Genomic DNA, 27,098 nt, shown 5'->3' with positions numbered 1-27,098 from the left:
TTTTTAGTTCAGAAAATAGAGTCATTGGGATTCTCAAAAGTTCTACCTTAATATAAATCCATAGAGACAGTAGGCAATTGGGTGGTTACCAGGGACTGGAGGCAGGGGGGCGGGGAGTAACTGTGTAAGGGGTCAGGGCTTCCTCTCACAGTGATGAAAATGTTTTAGACCTAGACAGAAATGGTCGTTGCACAACATTGTGAAGGTACTAAATGCCACTGAATTGTTCACTTTTAAATGGTTACTTTTTAAAATATTTCTTGATGTGGATCAGTTTTTCTTAAGTCTTTACTGAATTTGTTAAAAATACTACTTCTGTTTTATGTTTTGTTTTTTTTGGCCAGGAGGCATGTGGGATCCCAGGACGCTGACCAGGGATCCAAACTGTACCCCCTGCATTGGAAGTTTCAACCACTGGACTGCCAGAGAAGTTCGTTAAATGGTTGCTTTTATAGTTTTGTGAATTTTACCTCAATTTAAAAAAATTTGCATACCTAAACATTGAATCATTTCTAAACGTCCTGAAGGGCATGACTGTGCTATATTCTAGGTCAACCCCAGAGTCAAGGTCCCAAAGCACCTTGCACTGCACCTTTGGATCAAGATTGGAGTCCCCCCATGTATAAGCATAACCTCCAAGTGTCCTCACAGACACTCAGCTGAGCACTGTTACCAACCAGCTGAGTGTGTGTATTTTGGTTTGTTACTTCACTGGCTGAGTCCTTAACAAGGACTTCTGAAGGTGTTTAGTTTGATTAAGGATTTGAGAGTTCCAGAGGTGGAGCCTGGAGCAGGTTTTATTTTTTCCTTTAAACCAGGGGGAACTTCCCAGGAACAACAGCTCACAGCTTGCGGATGGCGCCCCAGATGCTCTCCTGGGCCATCTGTCCTTTGGGGTCCGTGGGGAGGAGGGAGGATGATCCCATCCCAGAGGGCAGAATCGGGGGTCACAGTTTCTCTCCACTCCAGGCAGGTCCCGAAAAGACAGAGACCAGATGTGAAGAAGGGCAGGTGGACTTGTCCTAACAGCTCACAGCTTCTCAGGAAACAGTCCTTGAGTTGTGTCAGGGGAGGAACAGACTCGCGAACAAGGGCAGATGCGAGGCTGGTAGGGAGGGAAGGCTGTCAGGACTCCTCGACCTTCAGGCCTGGTGGGCCCCGGGCCAGCGGGGTTGGGCTGCCCGTGAACAAGTACCCATCCATCCTTTAAACACACGGGACCCAAGGGGAAATCACACCTTTTCATTTCAAACAGCTCGGAGCCCAAAACCCAGGGTCTATGCTATAATCAAGTCGCATCAGTCAACTTTACAACCAAGTCTTCTCCTTTTTTTCCCCTCTTTTTAGCACTTCATACCTTTCCTTGTGCCTTCACATATACTGTTTCATTCACTAGCCCAAGAAACAAACATTGCTGCCCACCTTGGAAAATAGCAACTACAGGGGAAATTCCTGTTCCCTTACCCAGCGGTGGTCCAGTGAACAAAGAAAGCCCAGTGACAAGCATCCACTTGGGAAACTCTAGGTCCAACATAGGGAATGGTCCTGGGAGTTCCTCACCAAGACGTCTTTCCTGGGAGAGAACCCCACTCAGTCTGAAGAACTCCAACTTTGTTAGAAATGTAATTGACAACATTTACCATCAAGCCAGATCACTGAACCAATTTGGACCAAGACAGCCTAGACTCAGCCGTAATTGCAGAATTCCCCAACAGACCCTGTTAGAACCCAGTGGAGGTGGCCTCTTATTGTTTTTCTCAATTAAAAAAAAAACAAAACTAAAAATCTTTCTGCGTGCTTTTAAGGCATTTACAGCTGCCCAAGGAAGCAGGACTACTTATGACTCCACTTAATAAGCACCTGGCAATCACCAACCTCTCTAATTGCCATGTGGGTGAAGAGGTGGAATTCAAACAAACGAAGGAGATTTCGAAGGGTTACTGGAAGATGAAAAATGTGACGGAAGCGCCTAGGCATGAGAGGCAAGCAGAGACACATGCTTCTCTCAGGACAGCATAACCCAGAAAGCCGACCGGAGCTGATGTGAACATTCCCAGCATCTGCCTCCCCAACACTTACACCGAAAAGAGCCACATCAACTGCTCAGAAAAATGCAGGTACCACTGAGACACCCCAGGTACCATGGCCTGTATGGTTCCCTCATACCCCAGCCCTTCTCAAAACGGAAAGGAGATAAAACATGGGGGTTCCCACAGCACTATCGTTACCCTCCCCCTTTGCAGAGAGGAAACTCTGGCTCGGAGAGATTACGAGTAGAGGGGCAGGGCTAGGATTCTGAGTGCCCGTAACTCTCACAGTCCAGAGCTCTTGGGTCCTCCAAGGAATGAGGCCTTCGCTCTGGGCTCCTCTTCTGCAGATTAGGAGTGAGTGGTGTTAACTCAGCACCTAACACTCAGCTGCTGCTGACCCTCCTGACTGCTAACTACTGACACGTGTGCCTCCCTAGCATTTACACTGCAGGGGAAGAGCACCCAGGACAGACACTCTCATTTACCCCTGGCTTCCCGGGCAGTAGGGTCTGGCTGACACTTCTCAGTGTTCCACACCCACCAACCAGTGTCTATTCAAAAAGGACGTCCGGAGATGTGATTGTCCCACTTATGTACATGCCTTGGTTGTTTCCAGAGGCCTGCATATGACCTCATGCAACCACCTGGACCCTCTGAGCAATACCTTAAATTGGCTTTTTGAAGATTCTCAAGTTCCCAGAGTCAATTTTATTGAAACAAAATCCAAAGTGCCCCCAGGTAGGGACAGCCCTGTGAACTGTTAGTGGCTAGCATTTGGCAGTACTTGGCAGCTAGCTGAGAATCAGGCCATAAAAAGTGGGAAATAGGACTGGGAGGGGTTGGAGAGGGTAAAGAGAAAGAAGCATGAGAAAGGAGGTGGGAAAGGTCTAGGCAGCCCCACCCCCAGCAGCTCACCTAATTTTGCCGAAACAGATTCCCAGGGAGTTGTTCCCTGCTTCCCCATTCCCAGCAGAAAGACCAACTCTGCCCACGGAGCCAAAGGTAGAAAAGCCTAGAAGGAAAAAAAGAGAAGCGACAGGAAAGATAGGCAGAAAAGACAGAATAAACCAACCATCAGAGGCTCTTCAATCTTAATTCATTTTATTCTACAAAAAGCTACTCAATTGAAAGTGAAAAAGCTAACAACAAAAAAAAAGAAAATAAGTTGTAATATGTTCTTTCTTCCATAGCAGCAAGCTTTTTCTAACAAGCTTTCTTTAGTGCAAATACTGTAGGCTTGTATTACAGTAAAATAACAAAACAGAACAACAACAGAACACCACCAGAGATGCTTCAGAGCTGAGCTACTCCTCAAATTTCAAAACTATACAAAGATTTTTGAGCTCATAGTCCTGCCTGAAGAGGCCTATTTAGAAGCCTTTCCAATGGGACCATTTCACCAATACTTTAAAAAAAAAAAAAAAAAAGACAAGGTGCTCAGAAAGATAATTAAATTCCCCATCAAGCTGTAGGAATCTTGTACAAATTTTTTTTTTACCTCCAGGATCTTAGAGCAGTCTTTATTCCACATCATCAACATACCTCAAATACAGATGCACAAAGCTTTTGATTTGCCACGATATACCAAAATACTATATATACATCTTTCACTTCAGAAAAGACACCCTGATACCTATTCTTTATACAAACGTGAAAATGTTTCTTCCTCGACATCAAGTAACCACAAACTAAAATAAATGGAATAAACTTTTAATCATACACAGAAAATAATTTTTGAGGAACAGAGTAGGATCTTTCTTTGTGTTCTCTTCCAACGTAGAGTTCTTGGTGACCACTGTCCCCAGAGGAATGACACACCATCTTTAAAAACAGAACCTGTTTTTATACAGTTTATACAGCACAAGTCACAAATCATTTTAGAAACAGCAAAGCATCATTAGCCTAAATTTAAAAAAAAATTATAAAGAAGAAAGAGAGGGAGAGAGGAACTGAGCATTTTAATGCTATCTGTTTCTATTCAGGCTTGGTACAACACAAAGATGTAAACATTTAAAATAAATAATAAAATAAGTGTCAATTACTTCTCCCCCTTCCCTTCCCATGCCCTGCTCAAAATTTGACCCAGCTCCTCCTGAACATGTCAGCATTAGAAAATTAAAACCCTTTGTTGATGTACAACCAATATACTAGAAGCATGATAAGATGTCAAATAGGTAATGGGGTGACTGGGTTTCCTTTTTAAAAGGTGCAGAAGAACATGGGCACACCTAGAAATGTACACACACACATGCACGCACGCACACATACACACAACCCATCAATAAATAGTGAGATGCTGGCTTTTAAGATTGAATGCCAAGAAGACTCAACAAGCAGAAAGTAGCAAGACCACTTTACTTAAGTTTTCAAAAGAAAGTTACACACACCACATATCCTATTGGTCCACAAATTCTATAAGGACTCAGGTTAACCATCTGAAGAGTGCAAAGGAGCACATCACAGGGGAAACAAATTTAGAGGTGGGAGGATATTGTAGGGGTGGGTCTTTGAGAACAAACCTCAGACTGAAGGCAATCTTGCCTTGGATCTTTGGAGAAAGACCTTCTCACCTCTAAGCGTTTTTGTTGATCCATGAGTGGTGGGCCTTTAATAAGGGAAGTCCTCATCACTTAGTCTCACCCTAAAGAGAGTATATATATAAAAGTGCCTAACACAGTGCCTGGCACATAGTAGGTGCTATTCTTTTCCTTCTTAAAGAGGCCATGTGGATGTCTGATCAAGGGAGGAAATCAACCTATAAGTTACAAGGTGAGATTGCAAGAAGTACTGTTGGTCCATCAAGGAAAGGGGAGAAAAGTCCCAATGCCTGTAAGTTGATCTCAACCTTAAGATGGAGCCTAGTGGGAACAGAGAGGAGACTCCCTTCCCCAAAGCCTGAGAAAGGGAACCAGTAGCCTCTGATGGTTCCTGGATTTGAGATGCTTGTGTGACGGGCCACTTGTGTGAAGACACCTGGCCAGTCTCACAGGCAGAAAAATGCTTTCTTTCTGAAAACTTCCCCAGTGAATTCTCTGCTTTGAGTTGGCTCTGGTAATTGCCTAAGCTTCACCTGGGATCTCCACTCTGTCCTGTGTCAGCAGCTGTCCCCATCCACTCGACAGGAAGAAGGCTGTTCCCAAGAGGCTAGCCAGGTGGCCAAGGGGACTGTGTATTTCACACCAGCCTGTCAAGGAGTGCCTGCCCTATGCTGTCCCAGAGCTGCCTGCAGCCCAACTGGAGTCCACACCAGCTGCCTCACGGCTGGGGACACAGGGGGGCACGGGGTTCCCTGCCCAAGTCCAAAGGCTCCCCCTGCCGCTGCTCCCAAGGAGGAGAAAGGAAGGAGGAGGAAGCAGCAGGCCTGGTGTCTGGCAGCAACTTTAGAGAACCAGCCAGAAGGCAGTGACTGAGGATATGCCTATGAATTAAAAGTGAATTCTCCAAATAACCTCTGGCTTTGAGGAAGCCTAACTACCTCCGAGAACAAAGTTAGAGGGTCCTGAATAGAAACACAGCTCAGAGGCCTCGAAGTCCTGCAAGGCAACTGGGTTCTTGCTTTCTGCTGGTCCCAAAGCCAATGCAGTTTGAAATCTGAACTAAAGCCAGACTCTGTCTCAGGAATGTCCAGCCTGGCCCCAAGTCACATGCCGGGGCCTGCCTTGGGATCAGGGCTGTGCAAAGTGGGGCACAAAGGGACTTTGGAAACAAAACACCAGAGAGCAGCTTCATTTAAGAAATATATAATACATATATTCAAAAAGAAGTAAATAGCTCCCAGTTGGCCACAAATACCACTTGAGATGATTAAGTCTTTCAGAGCTGAGTTCACCCCAGTTCTTTTTGCCTGTCTCCTGCTCCTCCTAGCTGACTTCTGTGTCCTTGATTAATCTGAAGCCAGAAACCCAAAGGCCCCATCTTATTAGGAGCACCCCTCCCAGAACCTCTGGGGAACTGGGGGGGGGAGCGTCACAGCCAAGGAATGTGGGAAATAACATATTTAAACCATTTGGGGGGAAAATCCTGTTTCTTTTAGCCTCCTCTCTTTGCAAGCCCTGCCCCTCCACACATCACTCCTGGTCATACTGAGCTGCGTATTTTAGGCATTGGGCTGTTCCATTCTGTGTGTCCAGGGCATGGTGAGTGAGAAATGAACATTAAATACCAGCCGGCGTGCCAGGCCTGGGTCTGCGAAGGGAACAGGTGAGCAACCATGTCATCGCTTTTTCTTTCTCTCCCGAGTCCAACTTTGAGATTTAACCCCCACTGGGTTGATTTAAATAATATCTATATAGTTTTAAATTACATACAATGATCTCTAGAGCTGAATCACAATAGCGGGGCCTCCCTCAGAGCACTAGCCCAGCAGAGGCCAATGCTGGAAGACCAGCCTTGGGGAGAAAAAAAGTCTCCGAGGGATGGCAGGTGGGGACTCGGCTGAGCTCTGCAGAGCTGTGCTCCCGGGGGCTTTGGGCGTTGGCAGGTAGAGGACCCTCTTTCCCCATCCCCCACCCCACGGGAAGGGGCAGCTCTCTTGCAGTGGGATTCATCTCTGGTTTCAGCAGCCCCTGGGGAATGGCGCGTAAGCTGCAAGCCACAACAGCAGCTCGGGGCCAGCTGTTCACAGCTGGCTGGTGGACCTGGGGAGCACACTGGGGTGAGGCGGCAGGGGAGTGTAAGAGAAAAAGCGCGAGATCCATCAGGTAGCAGATGACCACAGAGGGTAGCACGGCCCAGCACCTTGGTGAGAGGCGAGAAGCAGGCGCTGGGGCTGCTGCGAGGCAAACCCCACTCTGCCTGCCTCCCTCCTTCCTCCCCCTGCCTTTCCATCCACAGCAGAGGTGATTTTGAGGCTTGGGGAGGGGCCAGGCCCACGCTCATTAAACCTCCACGGGTGGCGTCACCCTGAGAGGCAGGGTGGGGGAGGGTGGAGCCGGCAGGGACTTGGAGTGACGTGTGGCTCCGAGGAAGGAAGGAGAGAAGGGTCCGGGGCAGAACGACGAGGCGGTAATTACAAAAGACGTCCTACTCAAGACACGGGGTGAAGAGAGGCTGCCTGGGACACCCGCGTGGCTCGTTGGCACTATTCCTGGCAGCCATTCCCGGCCTGGTAATTAGGCATTTGGCAAACCCAATCCATGCCCCAGCTGTCTCACTCACACCCTGTCTTCTGGCCAAGCTGCTCCTCCAAAAGCCGTCTCTGAGGATGGGGAGGAAGGGTCCTCCAAACCTCCTAATGACGGTGGCCTCTCCTGGAGAGCTCAAGGAGCCCCGCTGGCGGTTCCAGAGATGGTGGTGAACCAGAAGTGTCAGAGGAGGGAAGGTTCTGTATTGCACATGGACTGTCCCCTTCTGGACAAGTCAGCCCCAGCCAAAGAGTCACCCTGCTGCCCCCTCTTCAGAAATGAAGAGCTTTACTATTCAGACCACCCAGATGAAATGTCATGGCAAATTCGATAAAAAACTAAGAGTAAGTGAAACTGACACTGGGGGAAGGAAGGGGCAAATAGAGGGAAGGTGAAACCAAAAAGGCACTGAGCATGCTTGGTGGGGCGGGAAGGACACCATCACTCCAGAGACACATCGGAACCAAGGGACAGGAACGGTCCACACCAGCTTCAGGCTCTTCAGAAGCCAGGGAGATGCCCAAGTCCACCAAACCAAGTTCTCCAATGTTTTTCAAGAAACAGGATTTGCTTCGCGAGACGGACAAGGGAGGAGAAGGTCCTGTGACTTCCAAGAGCTCATCCAAGTCCTCCGGCGACTCACCACCAAATCCCACCTGGCGACTCACCACCAAATCCCAGAGCCAGGAAGCTCTCTAGCAGGGTCCCCCTCTTCTCCTCTTGGCCCTGGAGCGCTGGAAGGTGCTGGTCCCTGGGCAGGAGGCAGTGACGAGGACCCCTGCCCCTGGGAGCTGGGTTACAGAGCCAGCAGAGTAGGGGAGTTCAAGGAGTCTGATGACTGGTCCCCACTGCTACTGCTTCTGCGGTGAGCCTTGGAGCAGGACTCAGAAGGTGATGCTGGCGACTCCTGCTCCAGCACGCTGGGGTAGGTGAAGACGAGGTTCGAGGTGCCCGGAGTGATGGCAGGAGTGGAGGTCACCACTATGGGGGTGTGCAGGGGCTCCTCGCCATAGAAGCCCCCAGCAATGCTGATGGGCTTGATCACGGAGCGCTGGGCCTTGTCCAGCCCCGCCGATGAGGACGAGGGGCTGTCCTCTTCCAGGGGCTCCTGTTTCACCACCACGGCACTGACCCCTCCACTGGCCCCGCTGCGCAGGGCCTGCAGCCCGGAGGCCGGCGGGGACCGGCGCTCCTCGGGACTGATCTTGCACACGGGCCCATGGGCCACCAGCATGAACTCCAGCTTCTCTTTCTCTTTCTGTAGTTCGGCGATTTCCTTCTGCAGGCCCGACTTCTCCTCCTCCAGCTCCTCAGTCTCCTGCAGGGGAAGAGGGGTCTGTGAGGGATGGTAGGGGATGGGCCAGGGGGTATCAAATCTGGGTGAGAGAGGGAAAACCAAACATGGTCCTCAGAGGGCTGACCATGAAGCTAGCGAGCTCACACCCGACTGCATCTGGGCCACCTGCATGTTCAGGATTCCTTCTGTTTCCAGAACTCCAGGTTGAGAGTAAAGTCAGCTTGGAGGAAGGGTGAATTAACCCTCGTAGTGGCCATGACTGAGCACTGATAATGAAACAGTTTCCAAGAGGTTTAATCATTTGCCCAATGCCAGAGCAAGCAGATGGGCTAGCCTGGATCTGACTCCAATGTATCTGATTGCAGGGTCCACGTGCTACTACGCTTTTCTGTCAGGACCGCCCCTGGTACCCCGCGGGGGTGAGTAATAGTGAGACCTGGCGGGGGAAGGGAGCAAAGCAGGCAGCTGCACCCTTCTCCCCCCATGCCTCCTCAAGCCCCTCCAGCTCGCCATGGACATATCGACACTGAACTCTGAGCCGCGTGACTAGATATTTGTCTGCATATACAAGCCTAGGAGTAGCTGGCTTGTAAGAAGCGCTCAATCCATCCCACTGGATCCTCCCTGCCCCTCTTCCCCTTTTTTTTTGCTCTAAGTAGAAAGCCTATGCTTCAGGACTCACAGAACCCTGGGAGAACATTCAGTTCAGCCCCCATGCTTCAACAGATGAGACCCCTGCCAGCCTGAGTGGGCAAATGAGGCTGGCAAGGACCCTCTGCAAGGACCTCAGCCCCTCCTTTCACACAAAGCCAGAGAAGCAACAGATGCACGTGGTGGCGGGGGGTGGGGAGGGTCGTCACGGAATTTACGGAGAGGTATGTGTCACCAGCCTCCTCCCCACTTTTCCCGAACACAGATTCCTGTTTGAGAACAAGATGACATGGGCCAGAGCTTCGCTAAGCAGAGTACAGCATATTCCGGAGTGAAAAAAACTTTCCATCTGTCTCAAGGGTCTGATGAACGTCATGAGCTTCTGAGAGGCTTCCTGTGCAGGATGTGGCTCAGGGGCCTGGGTGGCTGGGTCGTGGGGAGGCGGGGGCGTAGGGTGTGAGGCTTCAAGGGGAGAGAAGGGAGGAAAACCGAGGGGCCTTGGGGGGCAGGCTATTCTGGGGCTGGTGGCAGAAGCACCTGGGGGTAGACCCAGGGGGATATGGCTCCCCAAAAGGTTGGTGGTGGGGAGGGCTCTCCTGGGGTGTCTCCCGGCGAGTGCTGATCACTAGTGGATCCCCCCCACCTGACATCGGAGAGCTCCCACTCTTCCTCCCGCCTCTAACACCTCCACAGGACACTACTACAGGCATCACAGAATTCACCCAGTGCACATTTAAGGCCCACGAACGAGGGCTCCAGGGTGGACAAAGGGAAGTGGAAGCAAGGGAATGGTAGCCAGGAGGATTAAATAAAATAATAGGATGTGCAAAGCCATTGCGATTTCCAGGGCTCCAACCTGGCTGCTCAGTGCAAGGACCGCTGACACAGTCCACCTCATCTCCTCACTTGGAAAACATTCCATCCAGGAAGAGTCAGTCCTGGCTCTGGGTTTTCTCCACACGGCACACGGCCCCTCCTGGAGGGCTGGGCTCTGGAGGGAGTTACGTGATGTCGGTCAGGTCAAAGTTTGGGGAGGGAAGGGCGGAGCTGAGGGCCCCCAGGTGGGGGCAATTAGCCAGTGGGGGAGAATGACTCACAGGGCAGAATGAGGTACCAATGAGGTGACAGCTTCAGGCTCAGAGCAGAGGCGGGGAACCCTCCCGCCCACGAGGATATGAGAAAACCCCAAGATAGTACAACTCAGCTGCCTATGATCCATCCCCACGAGACCCAGGAAGCACCAAGACCCTGCAGAGGTGGAGAAGCCCAGAGAACCAGATGGCTGAAGCCAGGCTGGACCCACTCCTGCCGGTGGCAGGCAGGCAGGCATGGGGGCGGCTGGAACCTGGGAAGAGGAACCTGGAGGGGGCAGGCCTGGGCCTGCCTGGCTCCTGGCTGGCAATGGCGACACCCTCTGCCATCCCTTGCCCAGGAGCCCCAGCAGGTCTCAGCACAGGATCCTTCAGGTGCTGAGGTTGATGGTGTGCCAGGCCCAAGAAGCTCGTCCAGTTCTCTCTGGGTCCAGGCTGGGTGATAAAGGCCAGCTCCCTTCTCCCCATCCCCCCTCCTTCAAATCAGGCAGGGCTGACCCATGTGCTCAGAGAAGGAATGCTTCTGCCCATATACTAACTCTCCTGTCAGTCACTAGGGGTGAGGGAGGGAGGGGGGAGGGCCAGGAGTCCTGGGGTCCCAGCTCCAGCCCACCCAGGAGTGCGCCCACCCTACACAGGGCTCCTCACCGCCTGCAGCTTCTCCGTCAGCTCCCGGCGGCGGTTCCGGCACTTGGCCGCAGCCAGCTTGTTCCTCTCCCTCCGAATTCGACGCTTCTCCTCCTCTTCAGGGGACAGCTAGAGGCCAGGGCCAAGGATCACGGTTAGGCTCGAGTGCGTGGCTCACCAAGATTTTCTGCTTTTAACCACATTGTAAGTAGGGGAAGAAGCCCTTCTGGTACCGAGTGGGGAAGGAGGAAGGCAAGAGGAACGTGGCTCAGGGGCCCCAGAACATGTACCTCACCCCAGTTTGGGTGCCTGGGGATAGGGGGAGCACTCAGAACTAAACCCCAGCCCCCAGAAGGTGATGTCATATGTTTGAAGGGAGAGCAGGGTAGCCATGGGTCAGAGACTCACCAGCCCAGGCATGATGGCACCATGTGTCATGTCGGCCCTGATTCAGTGCCAAGACCCGAGAGGATGAGCTGGGACCGTTCCCCAGAGAGTCCCCTTGTGCCAGGCCTGGCCCCACCCACTTAAGCAGCTTCCTCCCAACTCAGCCTAATTACTCCTCCCCAACACTCTGCCTGCTCTGCAAGCCTCATTATCCCCACTTGATTATGTAGCTGGGCCCAGAGTAAGAACCACCCGGGGTGGGGGGATGTTCTCTTGCCAGAGGGCGGAGGGAGGGCCACCCCACTCCCAAGTCCCTCTGCCAGCCCTCGAGTGCTGGCTGCTGGCAGTTCAACCCAGAGGATTCACCAGTGTGCCTGGCACAGTGCTAGATTGGGCAGGACAGGCAAAGAGGAGGAGGAGCCCTGGAGCAGGTTAAAACCCTGCTGCCCACCACATCTACTCATTCAGCCAACCAGCCCTTCAACATGCCAGGCATGGTTTGAGGGGTTAGAGATTTGTCAGTGAACCAAATGAACAAAAATCCGCCTGCTGAGCTTATGACCTAGCTCCTCACTGGGAAGCTGGTTAGGGGCCTGGAGCTCAGGCCAGAGGGCAAGAACTCTGCTCCACCAACAGGGCTGATACTCTGTTTACACACAGCCCTTCCAGAGGTGATGTGAGGAGATGGCTGTGGGCCAAGGCAGGAAGGAATTCAAAAGGAAAGACCCCCTCCTTCAGTGATCAGACCCTGACGGCACACTATATCTAGGTGCCAAGTGATGTACTGGGGGCTTAGAAGATTCTGGGGGCAGTAAGGGCCAAGTCTTCCCCTCAGGGACATGTGGGGAAAAGGCCAAAGCCATTGTTGGAGGGGCTGAGACAGAAGCCACCCCCACTGAGGGATGCTGTCTGGACCTCCAGCCAGCCTGCAAGTGAGGGAGCCACTCCCTGGGCTGGGCCCAGTCCAGAGTCCCCAGGACGCTGCCTGCAGAGCAGGGCATAGCATCACTGTGTCCCTCCCTAGCGTCATCTGTCCTTGCAGCAGCCTCTACGTGAGGCACTCTGACCTGAGCCCATCCAGCTGGTAACATTACGTTCCTATTAGTCTTCAACCCTCTTACAAAGGCCTGATCTTCGAGCCCACACTGGATCCGGCTCCACTTCCCTCCTCAAGCCCCTGCCCCACCTCCCCGGGAAGGCTGATGGCCCCATGGTCTCTCTCCTGAGAGGTGTCAGGTGGCTCAGCGCTGAATGCAGATGTGGCACTTCTGGATGGACCCAGACAGATTACTGACCCTCTGAGCCTCAGATCCTCATTTGGAAAGTAGGGTTAATAGGACCTGCCCCTCCTCCCACAAAGTTTCTGCAGGGATCAGATGAGATGCAGTGTGAGAGTCCTCTCGAGTGCTGGAAAGAAGACGATGCAGTCCAGAGGCCTCCTCTCTGATACCCTTGCTGCACTCACTGAGCAGCAAATCAACCAGACGCCCAGACAACACACACTGCGGCACCCTATTCTCTGTAGGATGATCACAGGCTGAGGTCATAAAAGGCCACTTGGCCAAGGCCCTGAATACCTGCCGCTCCAAAATCCATCTCAGTCTGAGCCCAAGAGGGACCGAGAGAGCCTGGTGGCCCAGGTTCAGGGTTCAGCATCAAAAGGCTACCAGGGCTCCCCTCGATGCCCAGCTAGCACCCCGCACCCTCACTGACGAGGGGCAGACAAGACAGAGCGCTGGTCCTGATCCACTTCTGCCTCCATTACCCATGGACAGATTCTGGCCTCCCCAGTGCCTTAGAAGTTTCTCTCTTCTAAGAAGTGTCTGGTGAGGTTCAAGGCAACCTGTGGGAGCTCTTGGCATAGGAAGCGTTCAGGGGTGGTGACACTATGGTTACAGCATGAGTGTGTCACACCACCGCGCACCCACCCACAAGCCACACACACCCTCCCTTCCCCGCCACTGCTGGCCTCAGAGGGAGCCTCCGGGGCAGGCACCAGGCCAGCGCCATAACAGCCTCTGCCCCCTGGGGGAGGCTGGGGAGGCGGAAGTGAGCCTCAGAGAAAAGACCCTGGAGCTAGAAACCCCAAGACCCAAGTTCTAGGATGCTGCTGCCTAGGCTTCCTCCAAGCTGCTGAACGATGGTCTGAACTCCTAATTGACATGGGATAAAATGTTCCTGGCTCTCTCCTTCTCTCTCAAAAATGGCAGGAAACTCTCCAAGGGCACGCCTGGGTGGTGTGATGGGAAAAATTACAGGGCTGAAGGTCAAAGGGGGTGGATTCCAGTCCTGGCTCTGCTGCCACTCATTGCATGAGCCTGGGCAAGCCCCTTCTTTCTAGGCCTCAGTTTCCTCATCTGTAAAATGGGTGCAGAGGGAAATTTAGAAAAGCCAGTTTCCAAAGTCTCTTCCTCTCTAATCTTGGAAATTTGGTGTGACCTGGGTCCAGAAAAAGGACTTCCCTGGTAGTTCAGATGGTAAAGAATCTACCTGCAAAGCAGGAGACCCAGGCTGAATCCCTGGGTAGGGAAGATCCCTTGGAGAATGGAATGGCTTACCCACCCCAATGTTCTTACCTAGAGAATTCCATGGACACAGGAGCCTGGCAGGCTACAGTCCATGGGGTCACAAAGAGTTGGACAAAAGAATGAAGAGTATTTAGCACATCTTGCTTGGCTGTCCTGCTAACCTGGGAGTCCCTCACAAGCCTAGCTTTGATAAGGGGTCCTTTACATACCAGGAGAATCCAGATCACCAGTGAGTATAAAGCTTGGTGCCCTGAGCTCCCTAAAGGAAGCACACTTACAGAGGACACTGGGATTGCTGCTACTGCATATTTATAACCACAAGTATAGAAACAGCAGTGAGGGGGGATATTGGCCACTTGCCCCAGGAGCAGAAGCCCAACAGGACCTGGGAACTGTCTGTTAGTGTCTATTACACACATCTCCCCATGTTGCCCCTGCACAGGGTCCTGCCATTAAGAGAACAAGCCAACAAGTAGCAGATACAAGGCCCAGCTTTGTCCTCAGAGGAACGGGACTCATGTGAAAGCTTCTGGTTCCTCAAAGCAGTGATCCTTGTAGTTCTAAGTGCCCTGGGGACCAGTGGTGGGCTTCCCAGGTGGCACTAGCAGTAAAGAACCCGCCTGCCAATGCAGGAAACATAAGAGACCTGGGTTCGATCCCTGGGTGGGGAAGATCTCCTGGAGGAGTGCATGGCAACCTACTCCAGTATTCTTGCCTAGAGAATTCCATGGACAGAGGAGCCTAGCGGGCTACAGTCCATAGCGTCACAAAGAATCAGACACAACTGAAGTGACGTAGCACACACGTAAGGGGACTAGTGGCGCTGGATCCACAGTTATCCACTGGGCACCATGTTTGAAAGGTCCTTGTACTGGAACACTGTGGGCCTGGGGATCCCAGAGTGGAGATGGACAGTGGCTGAAATGGGAAGTGGTTCCAAAGCTGTAAACGAAGTAAATCTCCAGGCTAACATTTCAGTTGAAAAAGGAATTCTGCTACCAAAGGATTTCCCTTCCTTGGACTCAACAGTGGCATGGTGTTGTAGAAAGGGCACTGCAGAGGGGTGGAATCCCAGAGGCCTGGTTCTAGACCACACTTCCCCACTCACTGGCCAAGTAGCCCCAGGCAGCTGTTTGGCTGTGTCATCCGTGAAGAGGGACAGGTGGGGCTCTTACAAGGCTCATTCCCTCCTTTCTAGAATGATGCATGACTCCGATTTCTCTTTAGGAAAGCGGGGGGCCACCACTGCCCCACTCTCTGTTAACACAGACGATGGGCCTTTGGAGTCTCGGGTAGATGTTATCTAGAGAGCAGAGGTCCCGCCTCTTTCTGGCATCCCTCCCAGCCAGGTTGGCTCCTGCTCAAAGCTAAGCCCCTTGAGAGGAAAAAAGGCTGCTGTTGTCTGACCCCCACTTCTCCCCCACGTGTCCCTGGAGCTTAAGGAGCTGAGCAGACTCCAAAGACCCCAGGGTCCCAGATGCACTTCCAGAATGTGCATCCCAGGCACTTGAAATGGGCTCTGGCCTCGAGTTAGAGGCCTGGGACATGGAGGGGCGATGGACACACTGTGGGCAGCACTTGCCTGGAGGGGGACCCCTTTAGGACAGCTGGGTTCTTGCCCATATTAGATACTAGGAGACACTTAAGGGATAAGCCCATGAAAGCTCCCAGACAGGGTTTATCAGCTGCTTGTCCCACAGTCCCTCTGCCAAGGATCAGAGGACACTGCTGTAGGCAGTTCCTAACAGTCCTGCCCGTGTGCTGATGCGTCATCATTCACCATGTGCTTTCCCACCATGATCTCATTCCAGTGGCAGCAAGTCCTGGCTGGCAAGACACCATCCCCATTTTGCAGCTGAGGAAACTGAGACTCAGAGATTCTAAGGGACATGGGCAAGATGTCTGACTCTCAGGTCGCACGCTCTGCCTCCAAGGATGAGGGTCCTGAGTTCCTTCATCTCCCCAGTGCTCCCAGAACACGCTCTGTGCTCCTCGCCAGTCTGCAGGAAAACACTCTGCATTATAAAGCCACTGATGTGGCTCCCGAACGGAACTGTACCTGCTCATCTCTCCTCCTGCGGCCCACCGTGGTGCCAATGGTCTTGATCACTCCAGGTCTCGGGAGGGCCATGTGCCCAGGGACAGAGGCCAGGCCTGGCAGGGGGCTGTACGGGTGCGAGCGGGGGTATGGGCTGGACATGGAAGTGATCACCGTGGGCTGCACCATCCACTGCAGATCCTGGCTGGTCGTGATGGCGTTGATGGTAGGGATGAAGGCGCTGCCTGAGCCAGGCATATCTACCCGGAATTTCTGAAATGAAGAGGAAGATAGGACTGAGCCAACAAATACTGCAAAACAGGCCAAGCCGAGATAGGAGGCCAAAACCAGCAGAAAGTAGGGTCAGTGCCTGGAGTGCCGAGGTCAGGATAACTGGGCGGGCTTCCTGCACATCCAAGAATCAAGGGGATCTTAACTCTTCCACGTCAGATCCGCTCCCTGACTGAGGTCCTGGAAATTCCATCCCCACCAGTTCAGGAAAGATGTGGTCATATCCCCAATGGCTGCCAGGACAGATGTGGTCCTCAGCAGCTCACGTCCCAGCAGGCCCTCTCTGAAACCCTCCAGGCCAGCTGTGCCCCATCTGCAGGAGTGTAGGCCTCCCATCTGGGCCACCTAAGCCTCTGGGTCACTTGCTCTTATTCCCCAGGTACCAGCTTAGTATCCTTTGAGGAGATTTGCAGACCAACTGCTCTACGGCAACAAAGATCACCAGGAAGCTTATCGTGGCTGCTTCTGCTACTTTCCAAACAGTTTCATCATGGGGCTGTGATCCCATCAGGGTGAGACCAGGTCCATGAAAAGATGTCCCCTGACCCACGAGACTGAAAGTGGTAGCCTTTGCTGCCAGACTTCCCCTTGCTGTCCTTGCCCTCCTTGACCTTCACCCCCATCTTGAGAGATACTGCATCTCTCTCTACCCATTCATGTATCTATCTATCTGAGCTCACAGGCGTGTCTGTGGGAAACTTTGGTGCTGCTAGCTCCGAGTTTTCTCCCTGTCACTTAATTTATGCCCAGACCACGTTGCAGAGCCCTGTGGAACATGCCGCAGGAAGCAGTCTATTTAAAATATAACATGATGACAGAGTACCAAAGCTAAAATGGGCCATGCTCCTCAGCAGCTGGGCCTGACCTTCCTTCAGGGCAGCTACTAGAAAGCGAGAAGGAAGGAGAAGGGGAAGACCGCCCCACAAATTCCAGATTTTCAGGGGAGAGCCCCTCCTGGAACCCTCAGCCTCAGATGATTCCTGTTCCCACAAAAAGGTTCTGCACATCCTCTCTTCCCTAACTAGGGGGATGAAATGATGACAACAATAATAACTAACACTTACTGAGCACTTACTAAATGACAGGCACCACAGTAGTGTTTAACCTAGGTTATCCCATTAATTCTCCCTCTGAGGTAAGAACTACCATTATCTCCATTTTAGAGGCAGAAATTTAGGCTTAGAGAGATTAAGTAACTTATCCAAAGCCACGTTCTAATAAGCAGTGGGGTCAGGATTCAAACCCAGTTCAGTCTGACAGAGAGGCCAGGTCTCTCCCACACAATGCAACACATTGCAGAATTGTTTTTCCTATCTTGAAATCCAGACCCGAGTGCTGGTATCCACCCCCAATGCACCTGGACAGAGCATCAGGGTCATTCCCACCCAGGGTCCCTACAGACCCTCCCTCACCCAGGAGGCCCCACAGGTCTGTTTGACCCCAGCTGAAAGCCCACTGACATTAGCATGGATGCTATAGCATCCCTGCTTTTGTGGCCCAACCAAGAATAGCAGCATCAGCAGCAATGGCAGCTGCCTCTACCATGGTCTTTACCCCTGGTGATGACATCTGTGTTCCTCTGTGTAAATAAAAGTGAAGCTTAGAGTACTTCATTGCAGCTCAGGGAGCTGGGGACCCTTCCTTGCTCACTCCGCTGCCTGACCCCAATCTAGGTGGTGGGATGGGGCTGCCTCACCTCCCAGGCTAACCTGGATGAAATGGATTCTGGGATTCTGTGAAGATGCCAGCGCAATGGCTTCTAGGAGGCAATGAGGAGAGCTGCCCAGTGCAAGAACGGATTCTGAGTCATCTCCCAAAGCAAAGACAACTGGGCTTTTTATCAGGAGCTAAATGAAAAGTACCAGGTATATCTGAGTATGTGTGGTGTGTGTGAAGGAGGGCTGGGTGCAGTGAACATGGAAGGATCCAAGTGGGAAATAATCTTCAAGGAGGAAAAACAGACAACCAGGGCTGGCCGTAAGGAAGAGGGCATTGGAAACACATGGGCAGCTGAGTGTGCACAGAAGCACTAAAGCCCAGGCAGCTATGTCTCTCTTAGGATGCTGAATTGGGAGGGAGGCTGGGAGGTCATCTGAGTCAGGAGGCCTGGATGTGAGGCCTTGGTGAATCACTGGGGACTCAGTTTCCCTATCTGGAAAGGGGAACAGTAACACCAAACTGTTTGCACTGTCACAAGGATTAAATAAGGAGCTACTTGTAATCACAGGCTGTGAAAGCACACCAGTGGTATGCAACCCTGGCTGCCACATTAGAATATTCTGAGGAGCTTTTCAAAAACACCAATGCAGGAGCCAGCCTTACCATTAGAGTTCTAAAATCACTGCTTTCGGGTGGGGTTCTGATAAGGTGTTTAAAAAAAAAAAACTAAGGAGGTTCTAATGTGCAGTCAAAGTTGAGAAATGATGCTCCAAATAAATAGAAGGTGCTATCATCATCATCATCACAGCAACGACAACCATCATGGCCACCAGCACCACTCGCACTGTCATTGGAAGTGTCTGCGGGAAGCGGTGGCTCCTGGGAGAACTGCCAGCTTCTCATTCCTGGGAAGCACCCAACATTTTTCTTGTTTCTCTCCCCGAGTCAGGTTCTGGGTTTGAAAGACACCCGAGGCATCTAGTAGGACAGCTGAATGTCCTTCCTTGGAGGGGCGAGGGGCTGTCAGCTTTCCTCTCAGGAGAGCACCCAAGAAGCTGACTCCTCATTCCAACAAACAAAAGAGCTCCGATTTCAGGCTAGTGGAGGGAAGCCAAAAGCCTGAAGCAAAGCTGAAAAGACTAATTCTGCTTAGGACTAAGTGGCAGACTCTCAGCCCCTCTCAGGGGGTCCTCCGGTCCACTCTGTCTGTGATGGCAGGTCTACAGAAGGCCATGCCCGGCCATCAGCCAGATTCCTTGCAGCAGTAGCTTGGTCTAGACAAAACAAGACGCAATAAAAACAAGGCAGTAGGTAATGACTGCCTCGAAATGCATGTACAACTCGTTTCAGAGGGAGGTAAAGCCATCTGGGTAACACACTGCTTCTGAACTGCAAGGAAAACAATGTCCCAGCCCCAGAGGGGACTGGGGCTCTGCTAAAGAAGGCTTTTGTCTCCAGCAGGAGCCCCTCTGAGACACACACACAAGTTTAAGTGAGATCTGGCAGATTTGTGTTTTGTGTCAACTCTGAAGGTATTTTTCCGAAAGTGGCACTGCAGGTTGAGAGAAGAGGTAAGCCTCAGAGTTTGTGGTCCCAGAAGTTAGCCTGGTACTTTTCTCTCCCAAGGACCCAAGAACCAGCCACATGTCATGTTGGGGAGAAATCACAGTTCTCTACCAATGGGTTAACACCGAACAGAAACCAAGATGGGGCTTCTCAGCTGTAGGGACAGGGTGGTTTGATCCCTGTTGCAGCACCAACAGGGATGTTGGTGTGCTGGGGGAGGGGGCTAGGGGAGGTAACCCAGAACCCTCACTTTACCCCCCCTGGGGCTCTCCACTCCCTTGGAAACTCCTCCTCTAAGGACAGCATGGAAGGTGCTGGATGGCTATGTGGTATTCCAGTCTGGCAGAGCCTCCAAATGCTTTATTTAACTGTGTCATCCTGTTGACTTCTGGGTGGGCAAGAATGCCTATAAAAGGACAAATTGCCCCCCTCCCCCAACCTCCTTTGGCAGTTTGGCAAACTTTTGCTGTAAAAGGCCAAATAGTAAATATTTCAGACTCTGCAGGCCATAAGGTCTCTGTCGCAACTACTCAAGTTGGGCACTGTAGCGTGAGTACAGCCACAGACGGGATGTAAACAAATAGGCGTGCCTGTGCTCTCTTAAGCCCTATTTACTAAAATACTTGGGCCACAGTTTGGCGACCTCTGTCCTAGAGGATTATTCTCATAAGCTCAGGTTGAGGGGAAAAGAATAAAGAGAGGAAATGAGAAAGCAAAAAAGTAGAACCATTCTTCTAACCCAGGGAGTCAAGCAATGGACTCTCACTAAACAGCGTGAATCTCCAGAACCTGAAGCCGAATGTTGAGGTTACAAGCCTTGATGGGGGGTCTTTGGGCATCAGAACCTCCTTATCCTGAAGCAACCTGAATTTAAGGGAGCCTTGGGGCCGCTCAGTAAGTATGTGAGTTCTCCTGCTGCCCATGAGAAAGCTCAGAACACAGGGTCTTTAGTGCTACCCAGCTTCATCAGATCAGAGAGGTCCCTACAGTTCAGAATTCGCTAACTTGGGGAAAGGACCTTTCTGAACTCTACAGGGCCTCAGGTTCAGAAAGGTCTAGGAAGTAGGGTTTACTTTCCTGCAGACATGGATGTGGCAGGGCCTATCCCAGAAACTCCTGGGGTGAGGGGCCCAGAAGTGGCATTTAAGATGGAATCAGAGTTGGTGTCCAGGGTCCATCCCCTCAGCCAGGCATTTCTCCACCAGGTTGACTCTTGACTGGGCCACCAAGCACTCAAGACATCAAAATCCTGAATACCTGGGACCTGCCTTGACAGGCAGAAACGATTATGCATGTCTGAGAAGAGACTGGGTTCTCTCTCTCTTAAGAACCCCCTTTTTTAGTTTCCCAGCTCAGGAAAAGGAAAATTCCAACATCCCAGGAGACTCGCTTCGGGGAAAGAGGAGAGGGCAGGGCGAATGCTGCCTCAAACGCTCCAGAATCAACCTGTTGAGGTCCAGTTTGACTCAAATGCTCTGTGCTTTTACTAAACGTGGGGTGTTCTCCAAAGCCTTCTCTGTGGAATTCAACCAATTTTCACAGATTCTATATGGGACATCACCTTGACCTTTGACCTTTCATTCCTGAGGCTCAGCACTAATGTCATCATGGAAATAGTCATCAATAACTCATAATTCTCTCCTGCCCTTTCCAAGTGATCTGCCTCCTGCCAGCTTCACTTGAACGAATCACATTATCCTCCTTCACCTAACTGATAGGGTGAAGAACAGCAAAGAAAAGAATAAAGCAAGGAAAAGAAGGTGACCAATACTGAGTTGTCCACCAGGTTCCCTGATGTCTTTTCTTCCAGGGCCCTTTTGGACAAATTCCACTCCAAAGCAAGAGGGAATTCCCTCCACCCTTCTGTAGACCCCACTCTGTACCCCCACCAAGCCTAAGACCGCTCTGCACTCCATGGGAATGGCATGCCATCTCATCCTCTCTACAACCAGAGCAGGTGAGCATGGCCAAGTCATTGCCCTGTGACGGGGCACTGGATAAGATGACTCTTAAACCTTCCCTCTGACCCAGTGAGTCCAAGAGGGACAGAGTTACCAACTGGGGTTGGGAACAGATTTATTTGCCTCCACCAGGGTAGCTGCCATCATTTTGAAATGCTGTGGCCACAAAAGATGCCACACACAGCATGGAAGAGATGTAGTCACAAAACACTAATTCTTTTTCTTTCTTTCAATGGATAGACGAGAAACCTAGCCTCCTGAATTCTCAGAATCAGTGCCTTCATTCCTCTGTAACAGGGTGGGGGTTGAGGGGGGAGTGGAGACGAAAGGTCTAGGTGGCAGAGGTGCCTGCTTTGCTGTGTCTTGTCTTGGTGACTGCTCTCCCAGGAAGACCCTTGAGATGGAGACCAGCAGGATTCGGGGTCACATCCTGCTTCAGACCCTGCCAGATCACCCAGACCTCACACATCACCCTTGGTTGCTTCTATGCCAGATCTTTTGATAACTTCCAAATATTAAATTCACCCTCAAAAGACAAAAATATGTTAGGAGAGAGGGTTTGCAAAAGAATTTGCTGAAGCCAATTCCAAAGAGGGGTGTCGTAAAATCTTTCTGAGTCTGACTAATAGCCACAGTATCCAAATAAGAATTTAGTCTCCTCAAGGAACGATTATGAAGGGGACAACAGCTGATTTGGATGCATAAGTTCTGGTGTGTTTGTATTAAGACAGGAAAGAAAAACACAGAGGCTACACTCACCTTGAATAAAGAGCCAGGTAGAAATAAAGCAATGGAAATGCACTCAGGGGTTTGGATAGGAAAATTCAACTGCCACTCAGACAATACCTGACTGTTACTTCACCCCATTCACTTTGATGAACCAGTGACACTGACTTCCACCCGCAAGAATCAGCGGAACAGACAAATTCCTGGGATAACATTTTGTTTGATCCTAATCTACAACATCTGTGAGATCAAGGCAAAAAAAAAAAAAAAGGGCACCAGACGCTGAATATACACCTCCCACCTCCCCACCAATTCTGAAGACTATCTCCTCAAACACTTTCCAGTGTCCTACTACAAACAATATCAAGAAAACAAGCCTTCGGAATTTGAAGACATTGTGCTGCCAATGAACAGATATAAAAATAGAGAAAGAAAAAAGCACTCCTTTTTCAACCACGCTTTATTTAGAACAAAATAAAATTAGAAAAGAAACTGCATTTCGAAGTCAAGCAACTCCTAGTTAACCACTGTTAAATATATGGCATTTATTTGTCCTGAATTAAAAAGAAAAAAAAAAGAGTCCTAAAAATTCCAAAAACTCACCAAGTTAACACTCTCTGGGGCTGGAAAAATACATTCCCCAGATAGTTCTTCTAAGAATGTCCCGTAGGGGGCACTAGAGAGGCATGATTGGGGCTGACTTGGGAATCACAGTCATTTCTGGTAAAAGTTCTTTGATGTGAGGAATGTCCCAGCCTGGTACAGTTGGCAAAAGTTCACTCTGGGGAATTTTGTGTGTGTGTGTGTGCGCGTGCGTGTATGTGTGTCTGTGTGTCTCTTGGAAAAGAATGGTTGCCAAAGAAGAGAGTTAGTCTGGTATTCCTTGGTTCCAAAAAGGAACTGTCCCCTTTTATTTATTTTCACAAGTTATCTGAGAAACAGACAAATGGCAGCCTTGGAAAAGTTCTGGGTCTTGTTTTTGTTTTGTTTTTTCATTAAAAGGGGGCCAAGCTGATGAAAACAAGTTATGAAATGACCTGTGTTTGTGTAACTGGCTGGATTGCGTAATGCTCAGGGCCTGAAACCGTGAGTTGAGCAGTCAGCCAGGGCATATATCTGGGAGGTGTTTTCCTAGGAAAGTTAGGAAAGAGAGAAAACAACAATAAAAAGAAAAAGCCGGGGGCGGGGGTGTGTGTGCAACTATCAGGGGCAAATCAAATCACCAATGACCAACGTCTGAGATTAAAACTATAACTGGAACAGGAAATATTTTTCATACTTCAAGTTCCTGCCACATACAAGAACAGAGGTTTTAACAAAGAGTTATCTGCCGCCCCCCTCTCAAGTCACTGAAACTCACGGCCATGTGTTAAGAGCAAGCTTCATGAAGTGAGAAGAAAGTTCTAGGCTGAGTAAACAGCAACAAATTTCTAAGGAATATTAGACCCCACAAACAAAGAGGAGAAAAAAATAATATTCACTTGCCCAAGGTAAAACCAGAGCTCTTATATTGAGCTGCCACAAAAGGAGGAAGGCCCATTACCAACTGCCAGGAAAGTCTCTCCATAAAGGAAGCTAAGAGAAATAAAGTGATTACAGGTTTTATCTGGTATGCAATAAAGTTACCTTGAGCCTGGGTGGGGTCACAGACATGTGAAGTAACAAAAGCTTCTCACGTCAGCTCTTAGGACCACAGAACAGCTCTGCTCCCAGTCACAGGGATGATGGAAAAACCCTCTCCTGTCCTCCCGCCACCCCCTCCCTCAGGAGTGGACAGGCTGAGAAACTTGCCCAAAGCAGCATTACCTTACCAATCCCTCTGGTTTGAAAGGCGCCTTGCTTGAGCTGCTGGGCCGAATGGACAGGCACATACGCAAGAACCCCGTGCACCAGTTATTACTAATTGCAAAATCCTCATGTGTTACAGCACGCTAGGAATTAGCCAACAGCTGCTTTTTGCTTCGGTAATGAGGCCCCATTACACTCTGCTGGACTGAGTTCTCTTCCTTCTTCCTAGCTCTGGTTTCCTGTCTGATTTTCTTCCAAAACAGGGAATTGCTTCCACTCACATCCTGGGCTCAAAGCCCTAGTGACACAGATTATTCAATCGGGGCACTGATGTCCGGTCTGACTTCCCATCCAGGCCCCAGGGTCTGAGCAAAGCCCGGCTGCAAGGTTGTAACATTTCAGTGATGACTGCCACAGAAACAGCAGCCAAAGGAGTGGATGAGAAATCAAAAGATTCCTTCCTGATTTGGAGAGGCGGAGAGGGACATTTTGGGGCTGTTGAACAGGAGAATGAGGGAATGGATTTCAAATGACTGCAACCCATTGCCTAATGACGGCTGGGTTCAATAGAAACCACCAATGGGGCTGGAAAGCAAACAAAATCACTTTGGGACAAGATTTGAAACTCATCACCTTAGTGTTCATCATTAAGGGTGCATGCATTGATTGCACCCTCAATGCACTGACAAGGCTCTCTCCAGTGGTGCTTATGGGGATACCAGGGCAGGTAGAGGGAAGACACAGAAAAGTGTTTTGAGGATCCACCAGGTATGGGGAACCGCTTTGGAATAAGATATCCCTCCTCAGTTACTAAAGAGAGCCAGGTTTCCATTTTATTCTCCATTAGGGTCCCTCCTCCCTGGAAGCCCACCCCAGCCCCTCCTGGTTGGCTGGCTTACAGAGGCCAAGGCCACCACCTAACCAGAGCAACTCTTGCTGCAGCCAACTGGGCTAGAGATTCAGCAGATCCTGACCAAGAAGGGATTCAGGCTCTAGAAGCCTTGTTTAAGTCAGCTCCCTCACAAGCCTCTGGGTGGGTGGGTGGGTGGGGTGGGGGGTGGCTGTTGCAGAGGGCAGGCACCCCACCAGCACCACCAACCTAGCAGCACCTTTCTGGTATTTATTCTGGTATTTATAGACAGAGATGGCAGGCACAACCCCTCCAGTGCAAACCAGTCCTCCTGCTTTAGAAACAAGTTATTTCTCGGCTTCCAGAACCATTCAGGAGCCTAGAGGAGGTCTCTCCAGCTTCCCTTCTCTCTGCAGCCGTCCTGGTCCCAGGTACTCCCCAGACCCCAAGGCGCCCCTTCGGGTGGCAGTTCAGGCTCCTCGTCCGACCGGAACAGGAGGAGGTGGATGGGCGCAGGATACATAGGCGCACGCAGCCAGAGCCAACCCAGGCTGACCCCCTCCTTCCTGACCTTCGCACCTGATTCCCTGAGTGACAACTCTCACCCTCACTCTGGATCACTTGAAGGAGCTCAACCAGTTTCCGAGTCCCCAACCTCTTTCCGAAATTAACTAATAGACCAAGGGCGGGAGAAGGTGCGGGGTCGAGGTGGGGGAAGAAGGCTTTTTCGCAGGAATAAGTTCTCTACATGTCGGAAGGGGCCCGTGCGTGAAAAATTGGGGGGGGGGGTGTCCACCACGGAGATAGAGGGGAATGGAGATGAATTCCTGGGAAGGAGGGAGATACAGGCTTCTGGGAACGGGACCTGCAATTCCAGGAGCTTGGCTGGATACGATGTAGTGTGAAGGACAGGGTTTGTAGGTTCTTTCAGCCCTCTCCAGTTAAAAAAAAAAAAAGTGTTGGCGAGGGTAGAGGGGGTGAAAGGAGGTGTGGGCAGGAGATGAGAATTCAGAACTTACAATGGTGGCCCGTAGGAATTTTCTCGCCAAACCGAGAAAGGGCAAAGAAAGCAAAAGAGGCAGTGGCGGCGAGAGGAAGGCGGGGGTCCACCCGCGCCGCCAGGTGCACCCGGGGCCCGCACCTACCTGCTGGCCGCCGCCGCCGCTGGAGTAGGACTCGGCGTGCGCAGGAGAGCCGCTGCTGCCCCGGGACGAGGTGTCAAAGTTCCCGGGATAATCCTGGTACATGATCCGCGGTGGGGGCCCGAGAGGAAACAGGGTGTTTTTCTTCCCCCGCCCTCGCCGCGGCCGCGCACCGGCTGCTGTGCGCTGGCTCTCTGCTGGCCGCGCCTCGGGCTTGTCCCCTTCGGCGGAGGCACCCCGGGAACAGGGCCCCCAGAGCGCCGAGCGCTACACCACTTCTTTCCTGCTCTGCGAGCGCTGCGGGACCAGTTGTCCACCCAGTCCCTCCCTCTAAAAAGTCCGCGCGTCCCTCGGTCCCTCCCCTGCGCGCGCCCTCCCGCCCCCGCGCGCAATCGGAGCCCAGCCGGGACCGCCGGCTCAATCAAAAATCGGTAATTAAAAAAGGATGGGAGTCAACCCGGCGGGTCAAGCCTGCCAGGTCTGGGGACCCCAGATGTCAGGGCAGAAAAGAATGGAAGTAAAAAAAAAAAAAGGCAGAAAGAAAGGCTGCCCGCTTGAAGAAACTTCTATTTCCTCCTTTTAGAAAAGGAGCTGAGAATAAACTTCCTGTGGCCGACTCGCCGCCGGAGTTTGGAGCGGCTCGGACACTTGACTAGGAGAAGAAGGCAGCCTGCGCCCGGCCCGCGGCCCGAGAGGATCCAGCTGAGCCGGCGTGGAGAGGCACGCGGTGGCGCGGCTCCGGCGCCCGGACCTGCACCGCTTTCCCGGCGCCCGCTCCCGGACGGGCCCGCCTCGCCCGTCCGCGCCTCTCTCTCTCCCTCTCTCGGTCCCCGCCGAGCGCCGCTCGCTTGCTCGCTGGTTTGCTCGGAGCCCCAGCGCTCTGCCCGAGATGAGTCACTACAATGGCACGATTTCAACTCCACACTCTTTATTCTCCAGCCCCTGTACCTCACGTCAACCCGACTCCACCTTGCAGGGAGGAGCGCGCGGGGAGGCGGGGGGAGAAGGCCGAGGAGGAGGGGGAGGAGGAGGAAGACGCGCGGGAGGAGGCGGGCGCAGCGCTCCCCTATCTGCCCCGGCTGCTGGCCGCGCTGACGCCAGCCGCACACCCCGCGCGAGGAAGGAAGGCGGTGGCGGGGGTGGGAGCGGACCGCTGGCGCGGTTTGGGGGAGCCGAGGCAGCCTGGCCCATCCCCACCCCCCCGGGCCACGCGCCCTTGGTCTGTTCCACTGGCGCACGTTGCCAAAGATGGTCATTTGCGTTAGAGGACGCGAGTGCGGGTTCCCTCGCTTTCGGGTGACGTGGAGGGAGAGGGATTCCCTCGCCGGCTCCCGAGCGCGCCA

General features: G+C 51.8%; 1 protein-coding gene across 2 annotated transcripts; it reads right to left on the bottom strand.

The window, feature by feature from the left end:
* Positions 1-3,114: 3,114 nt before the first annotated feature.
* Positions 3,115-26,677, bottom strand: FOSL2 (FOS like 2, AP-1 transcription factor subunit). 2 transcript variants are annotated; one of them, XM_055399273.2, is made up of 4 exons: positions 25,759-26,677; positions 15,794-16,045; positions 10,841-10,948; positions 3,115-8,471 (listed from the first exon to the last, which is right to left on the bottom strand). In XM_055399273.2, exons 1-4 carry the CDS (start codon positions 25,858-25,860, stop codon positions 7,950-7,952), a joined length of 984 nt encoding a protein of 327 aa, XP_055255248.1. In that variant the 5' UTR covers positions 25,861-26,677; the 3' UTR covers positions 3,115-7,949. The 2 variants fall into 2 exon arrangements, with proteins under 2 accessions (XP_055255248.1, XP_088697388.1); XM_088841262.1 differs by lacking the exon at positions 25,759-26,677 and adding an exon at positions 23,782-24,634.
* Positions 26,678-27,098: the final 421 nt, after the last annotated feature.

Source organism: Moschus berezovskii, chromosome 11 (genome assembly GCF_049115385.1).
Source record: "Moschus berezovskii isolate FMDL1 chromosome 11, NW_MosBer_1.0, whole genome shotgun sequence".
In the NCBI taxonomy this organism is placed as follows: Eukaryota; Metazoa; Chordata; class Mammalia; order Artiodactyla; family Moschidae; genus Moschus; species Moschus berezovskii.
Note: the sequence above shows the minus strand (reverse complement) of the source record. Positions and strands in the feature narration are given on the sequence as shown.

Bases quoted from the DNA above. Each gene is read 5' to 3' on its own strand.
- FOSL2 (XM_055399273.2), bottom strand. From the start codon at position 25,860: ATGTACCAGGATTATCCCGGGAACTTTGACACCTCGTCCCGGGGCAGC. The intron at 16,046-25,758 runs GTAGGTGCGGGC...TCTTCATTTCAG, and splicing joins GCGGCGGCGGCGGCCAGCAG to AAATTCCGGGTAGATATGCC. The intron at 8,472-10,840 runs GTGAGGAGCCCT...CTTCCCCTGCAG, and splicing joins TGACGGAGAAGCTGCAGGCG to GAGACTGAGGAGCTGGAGGA.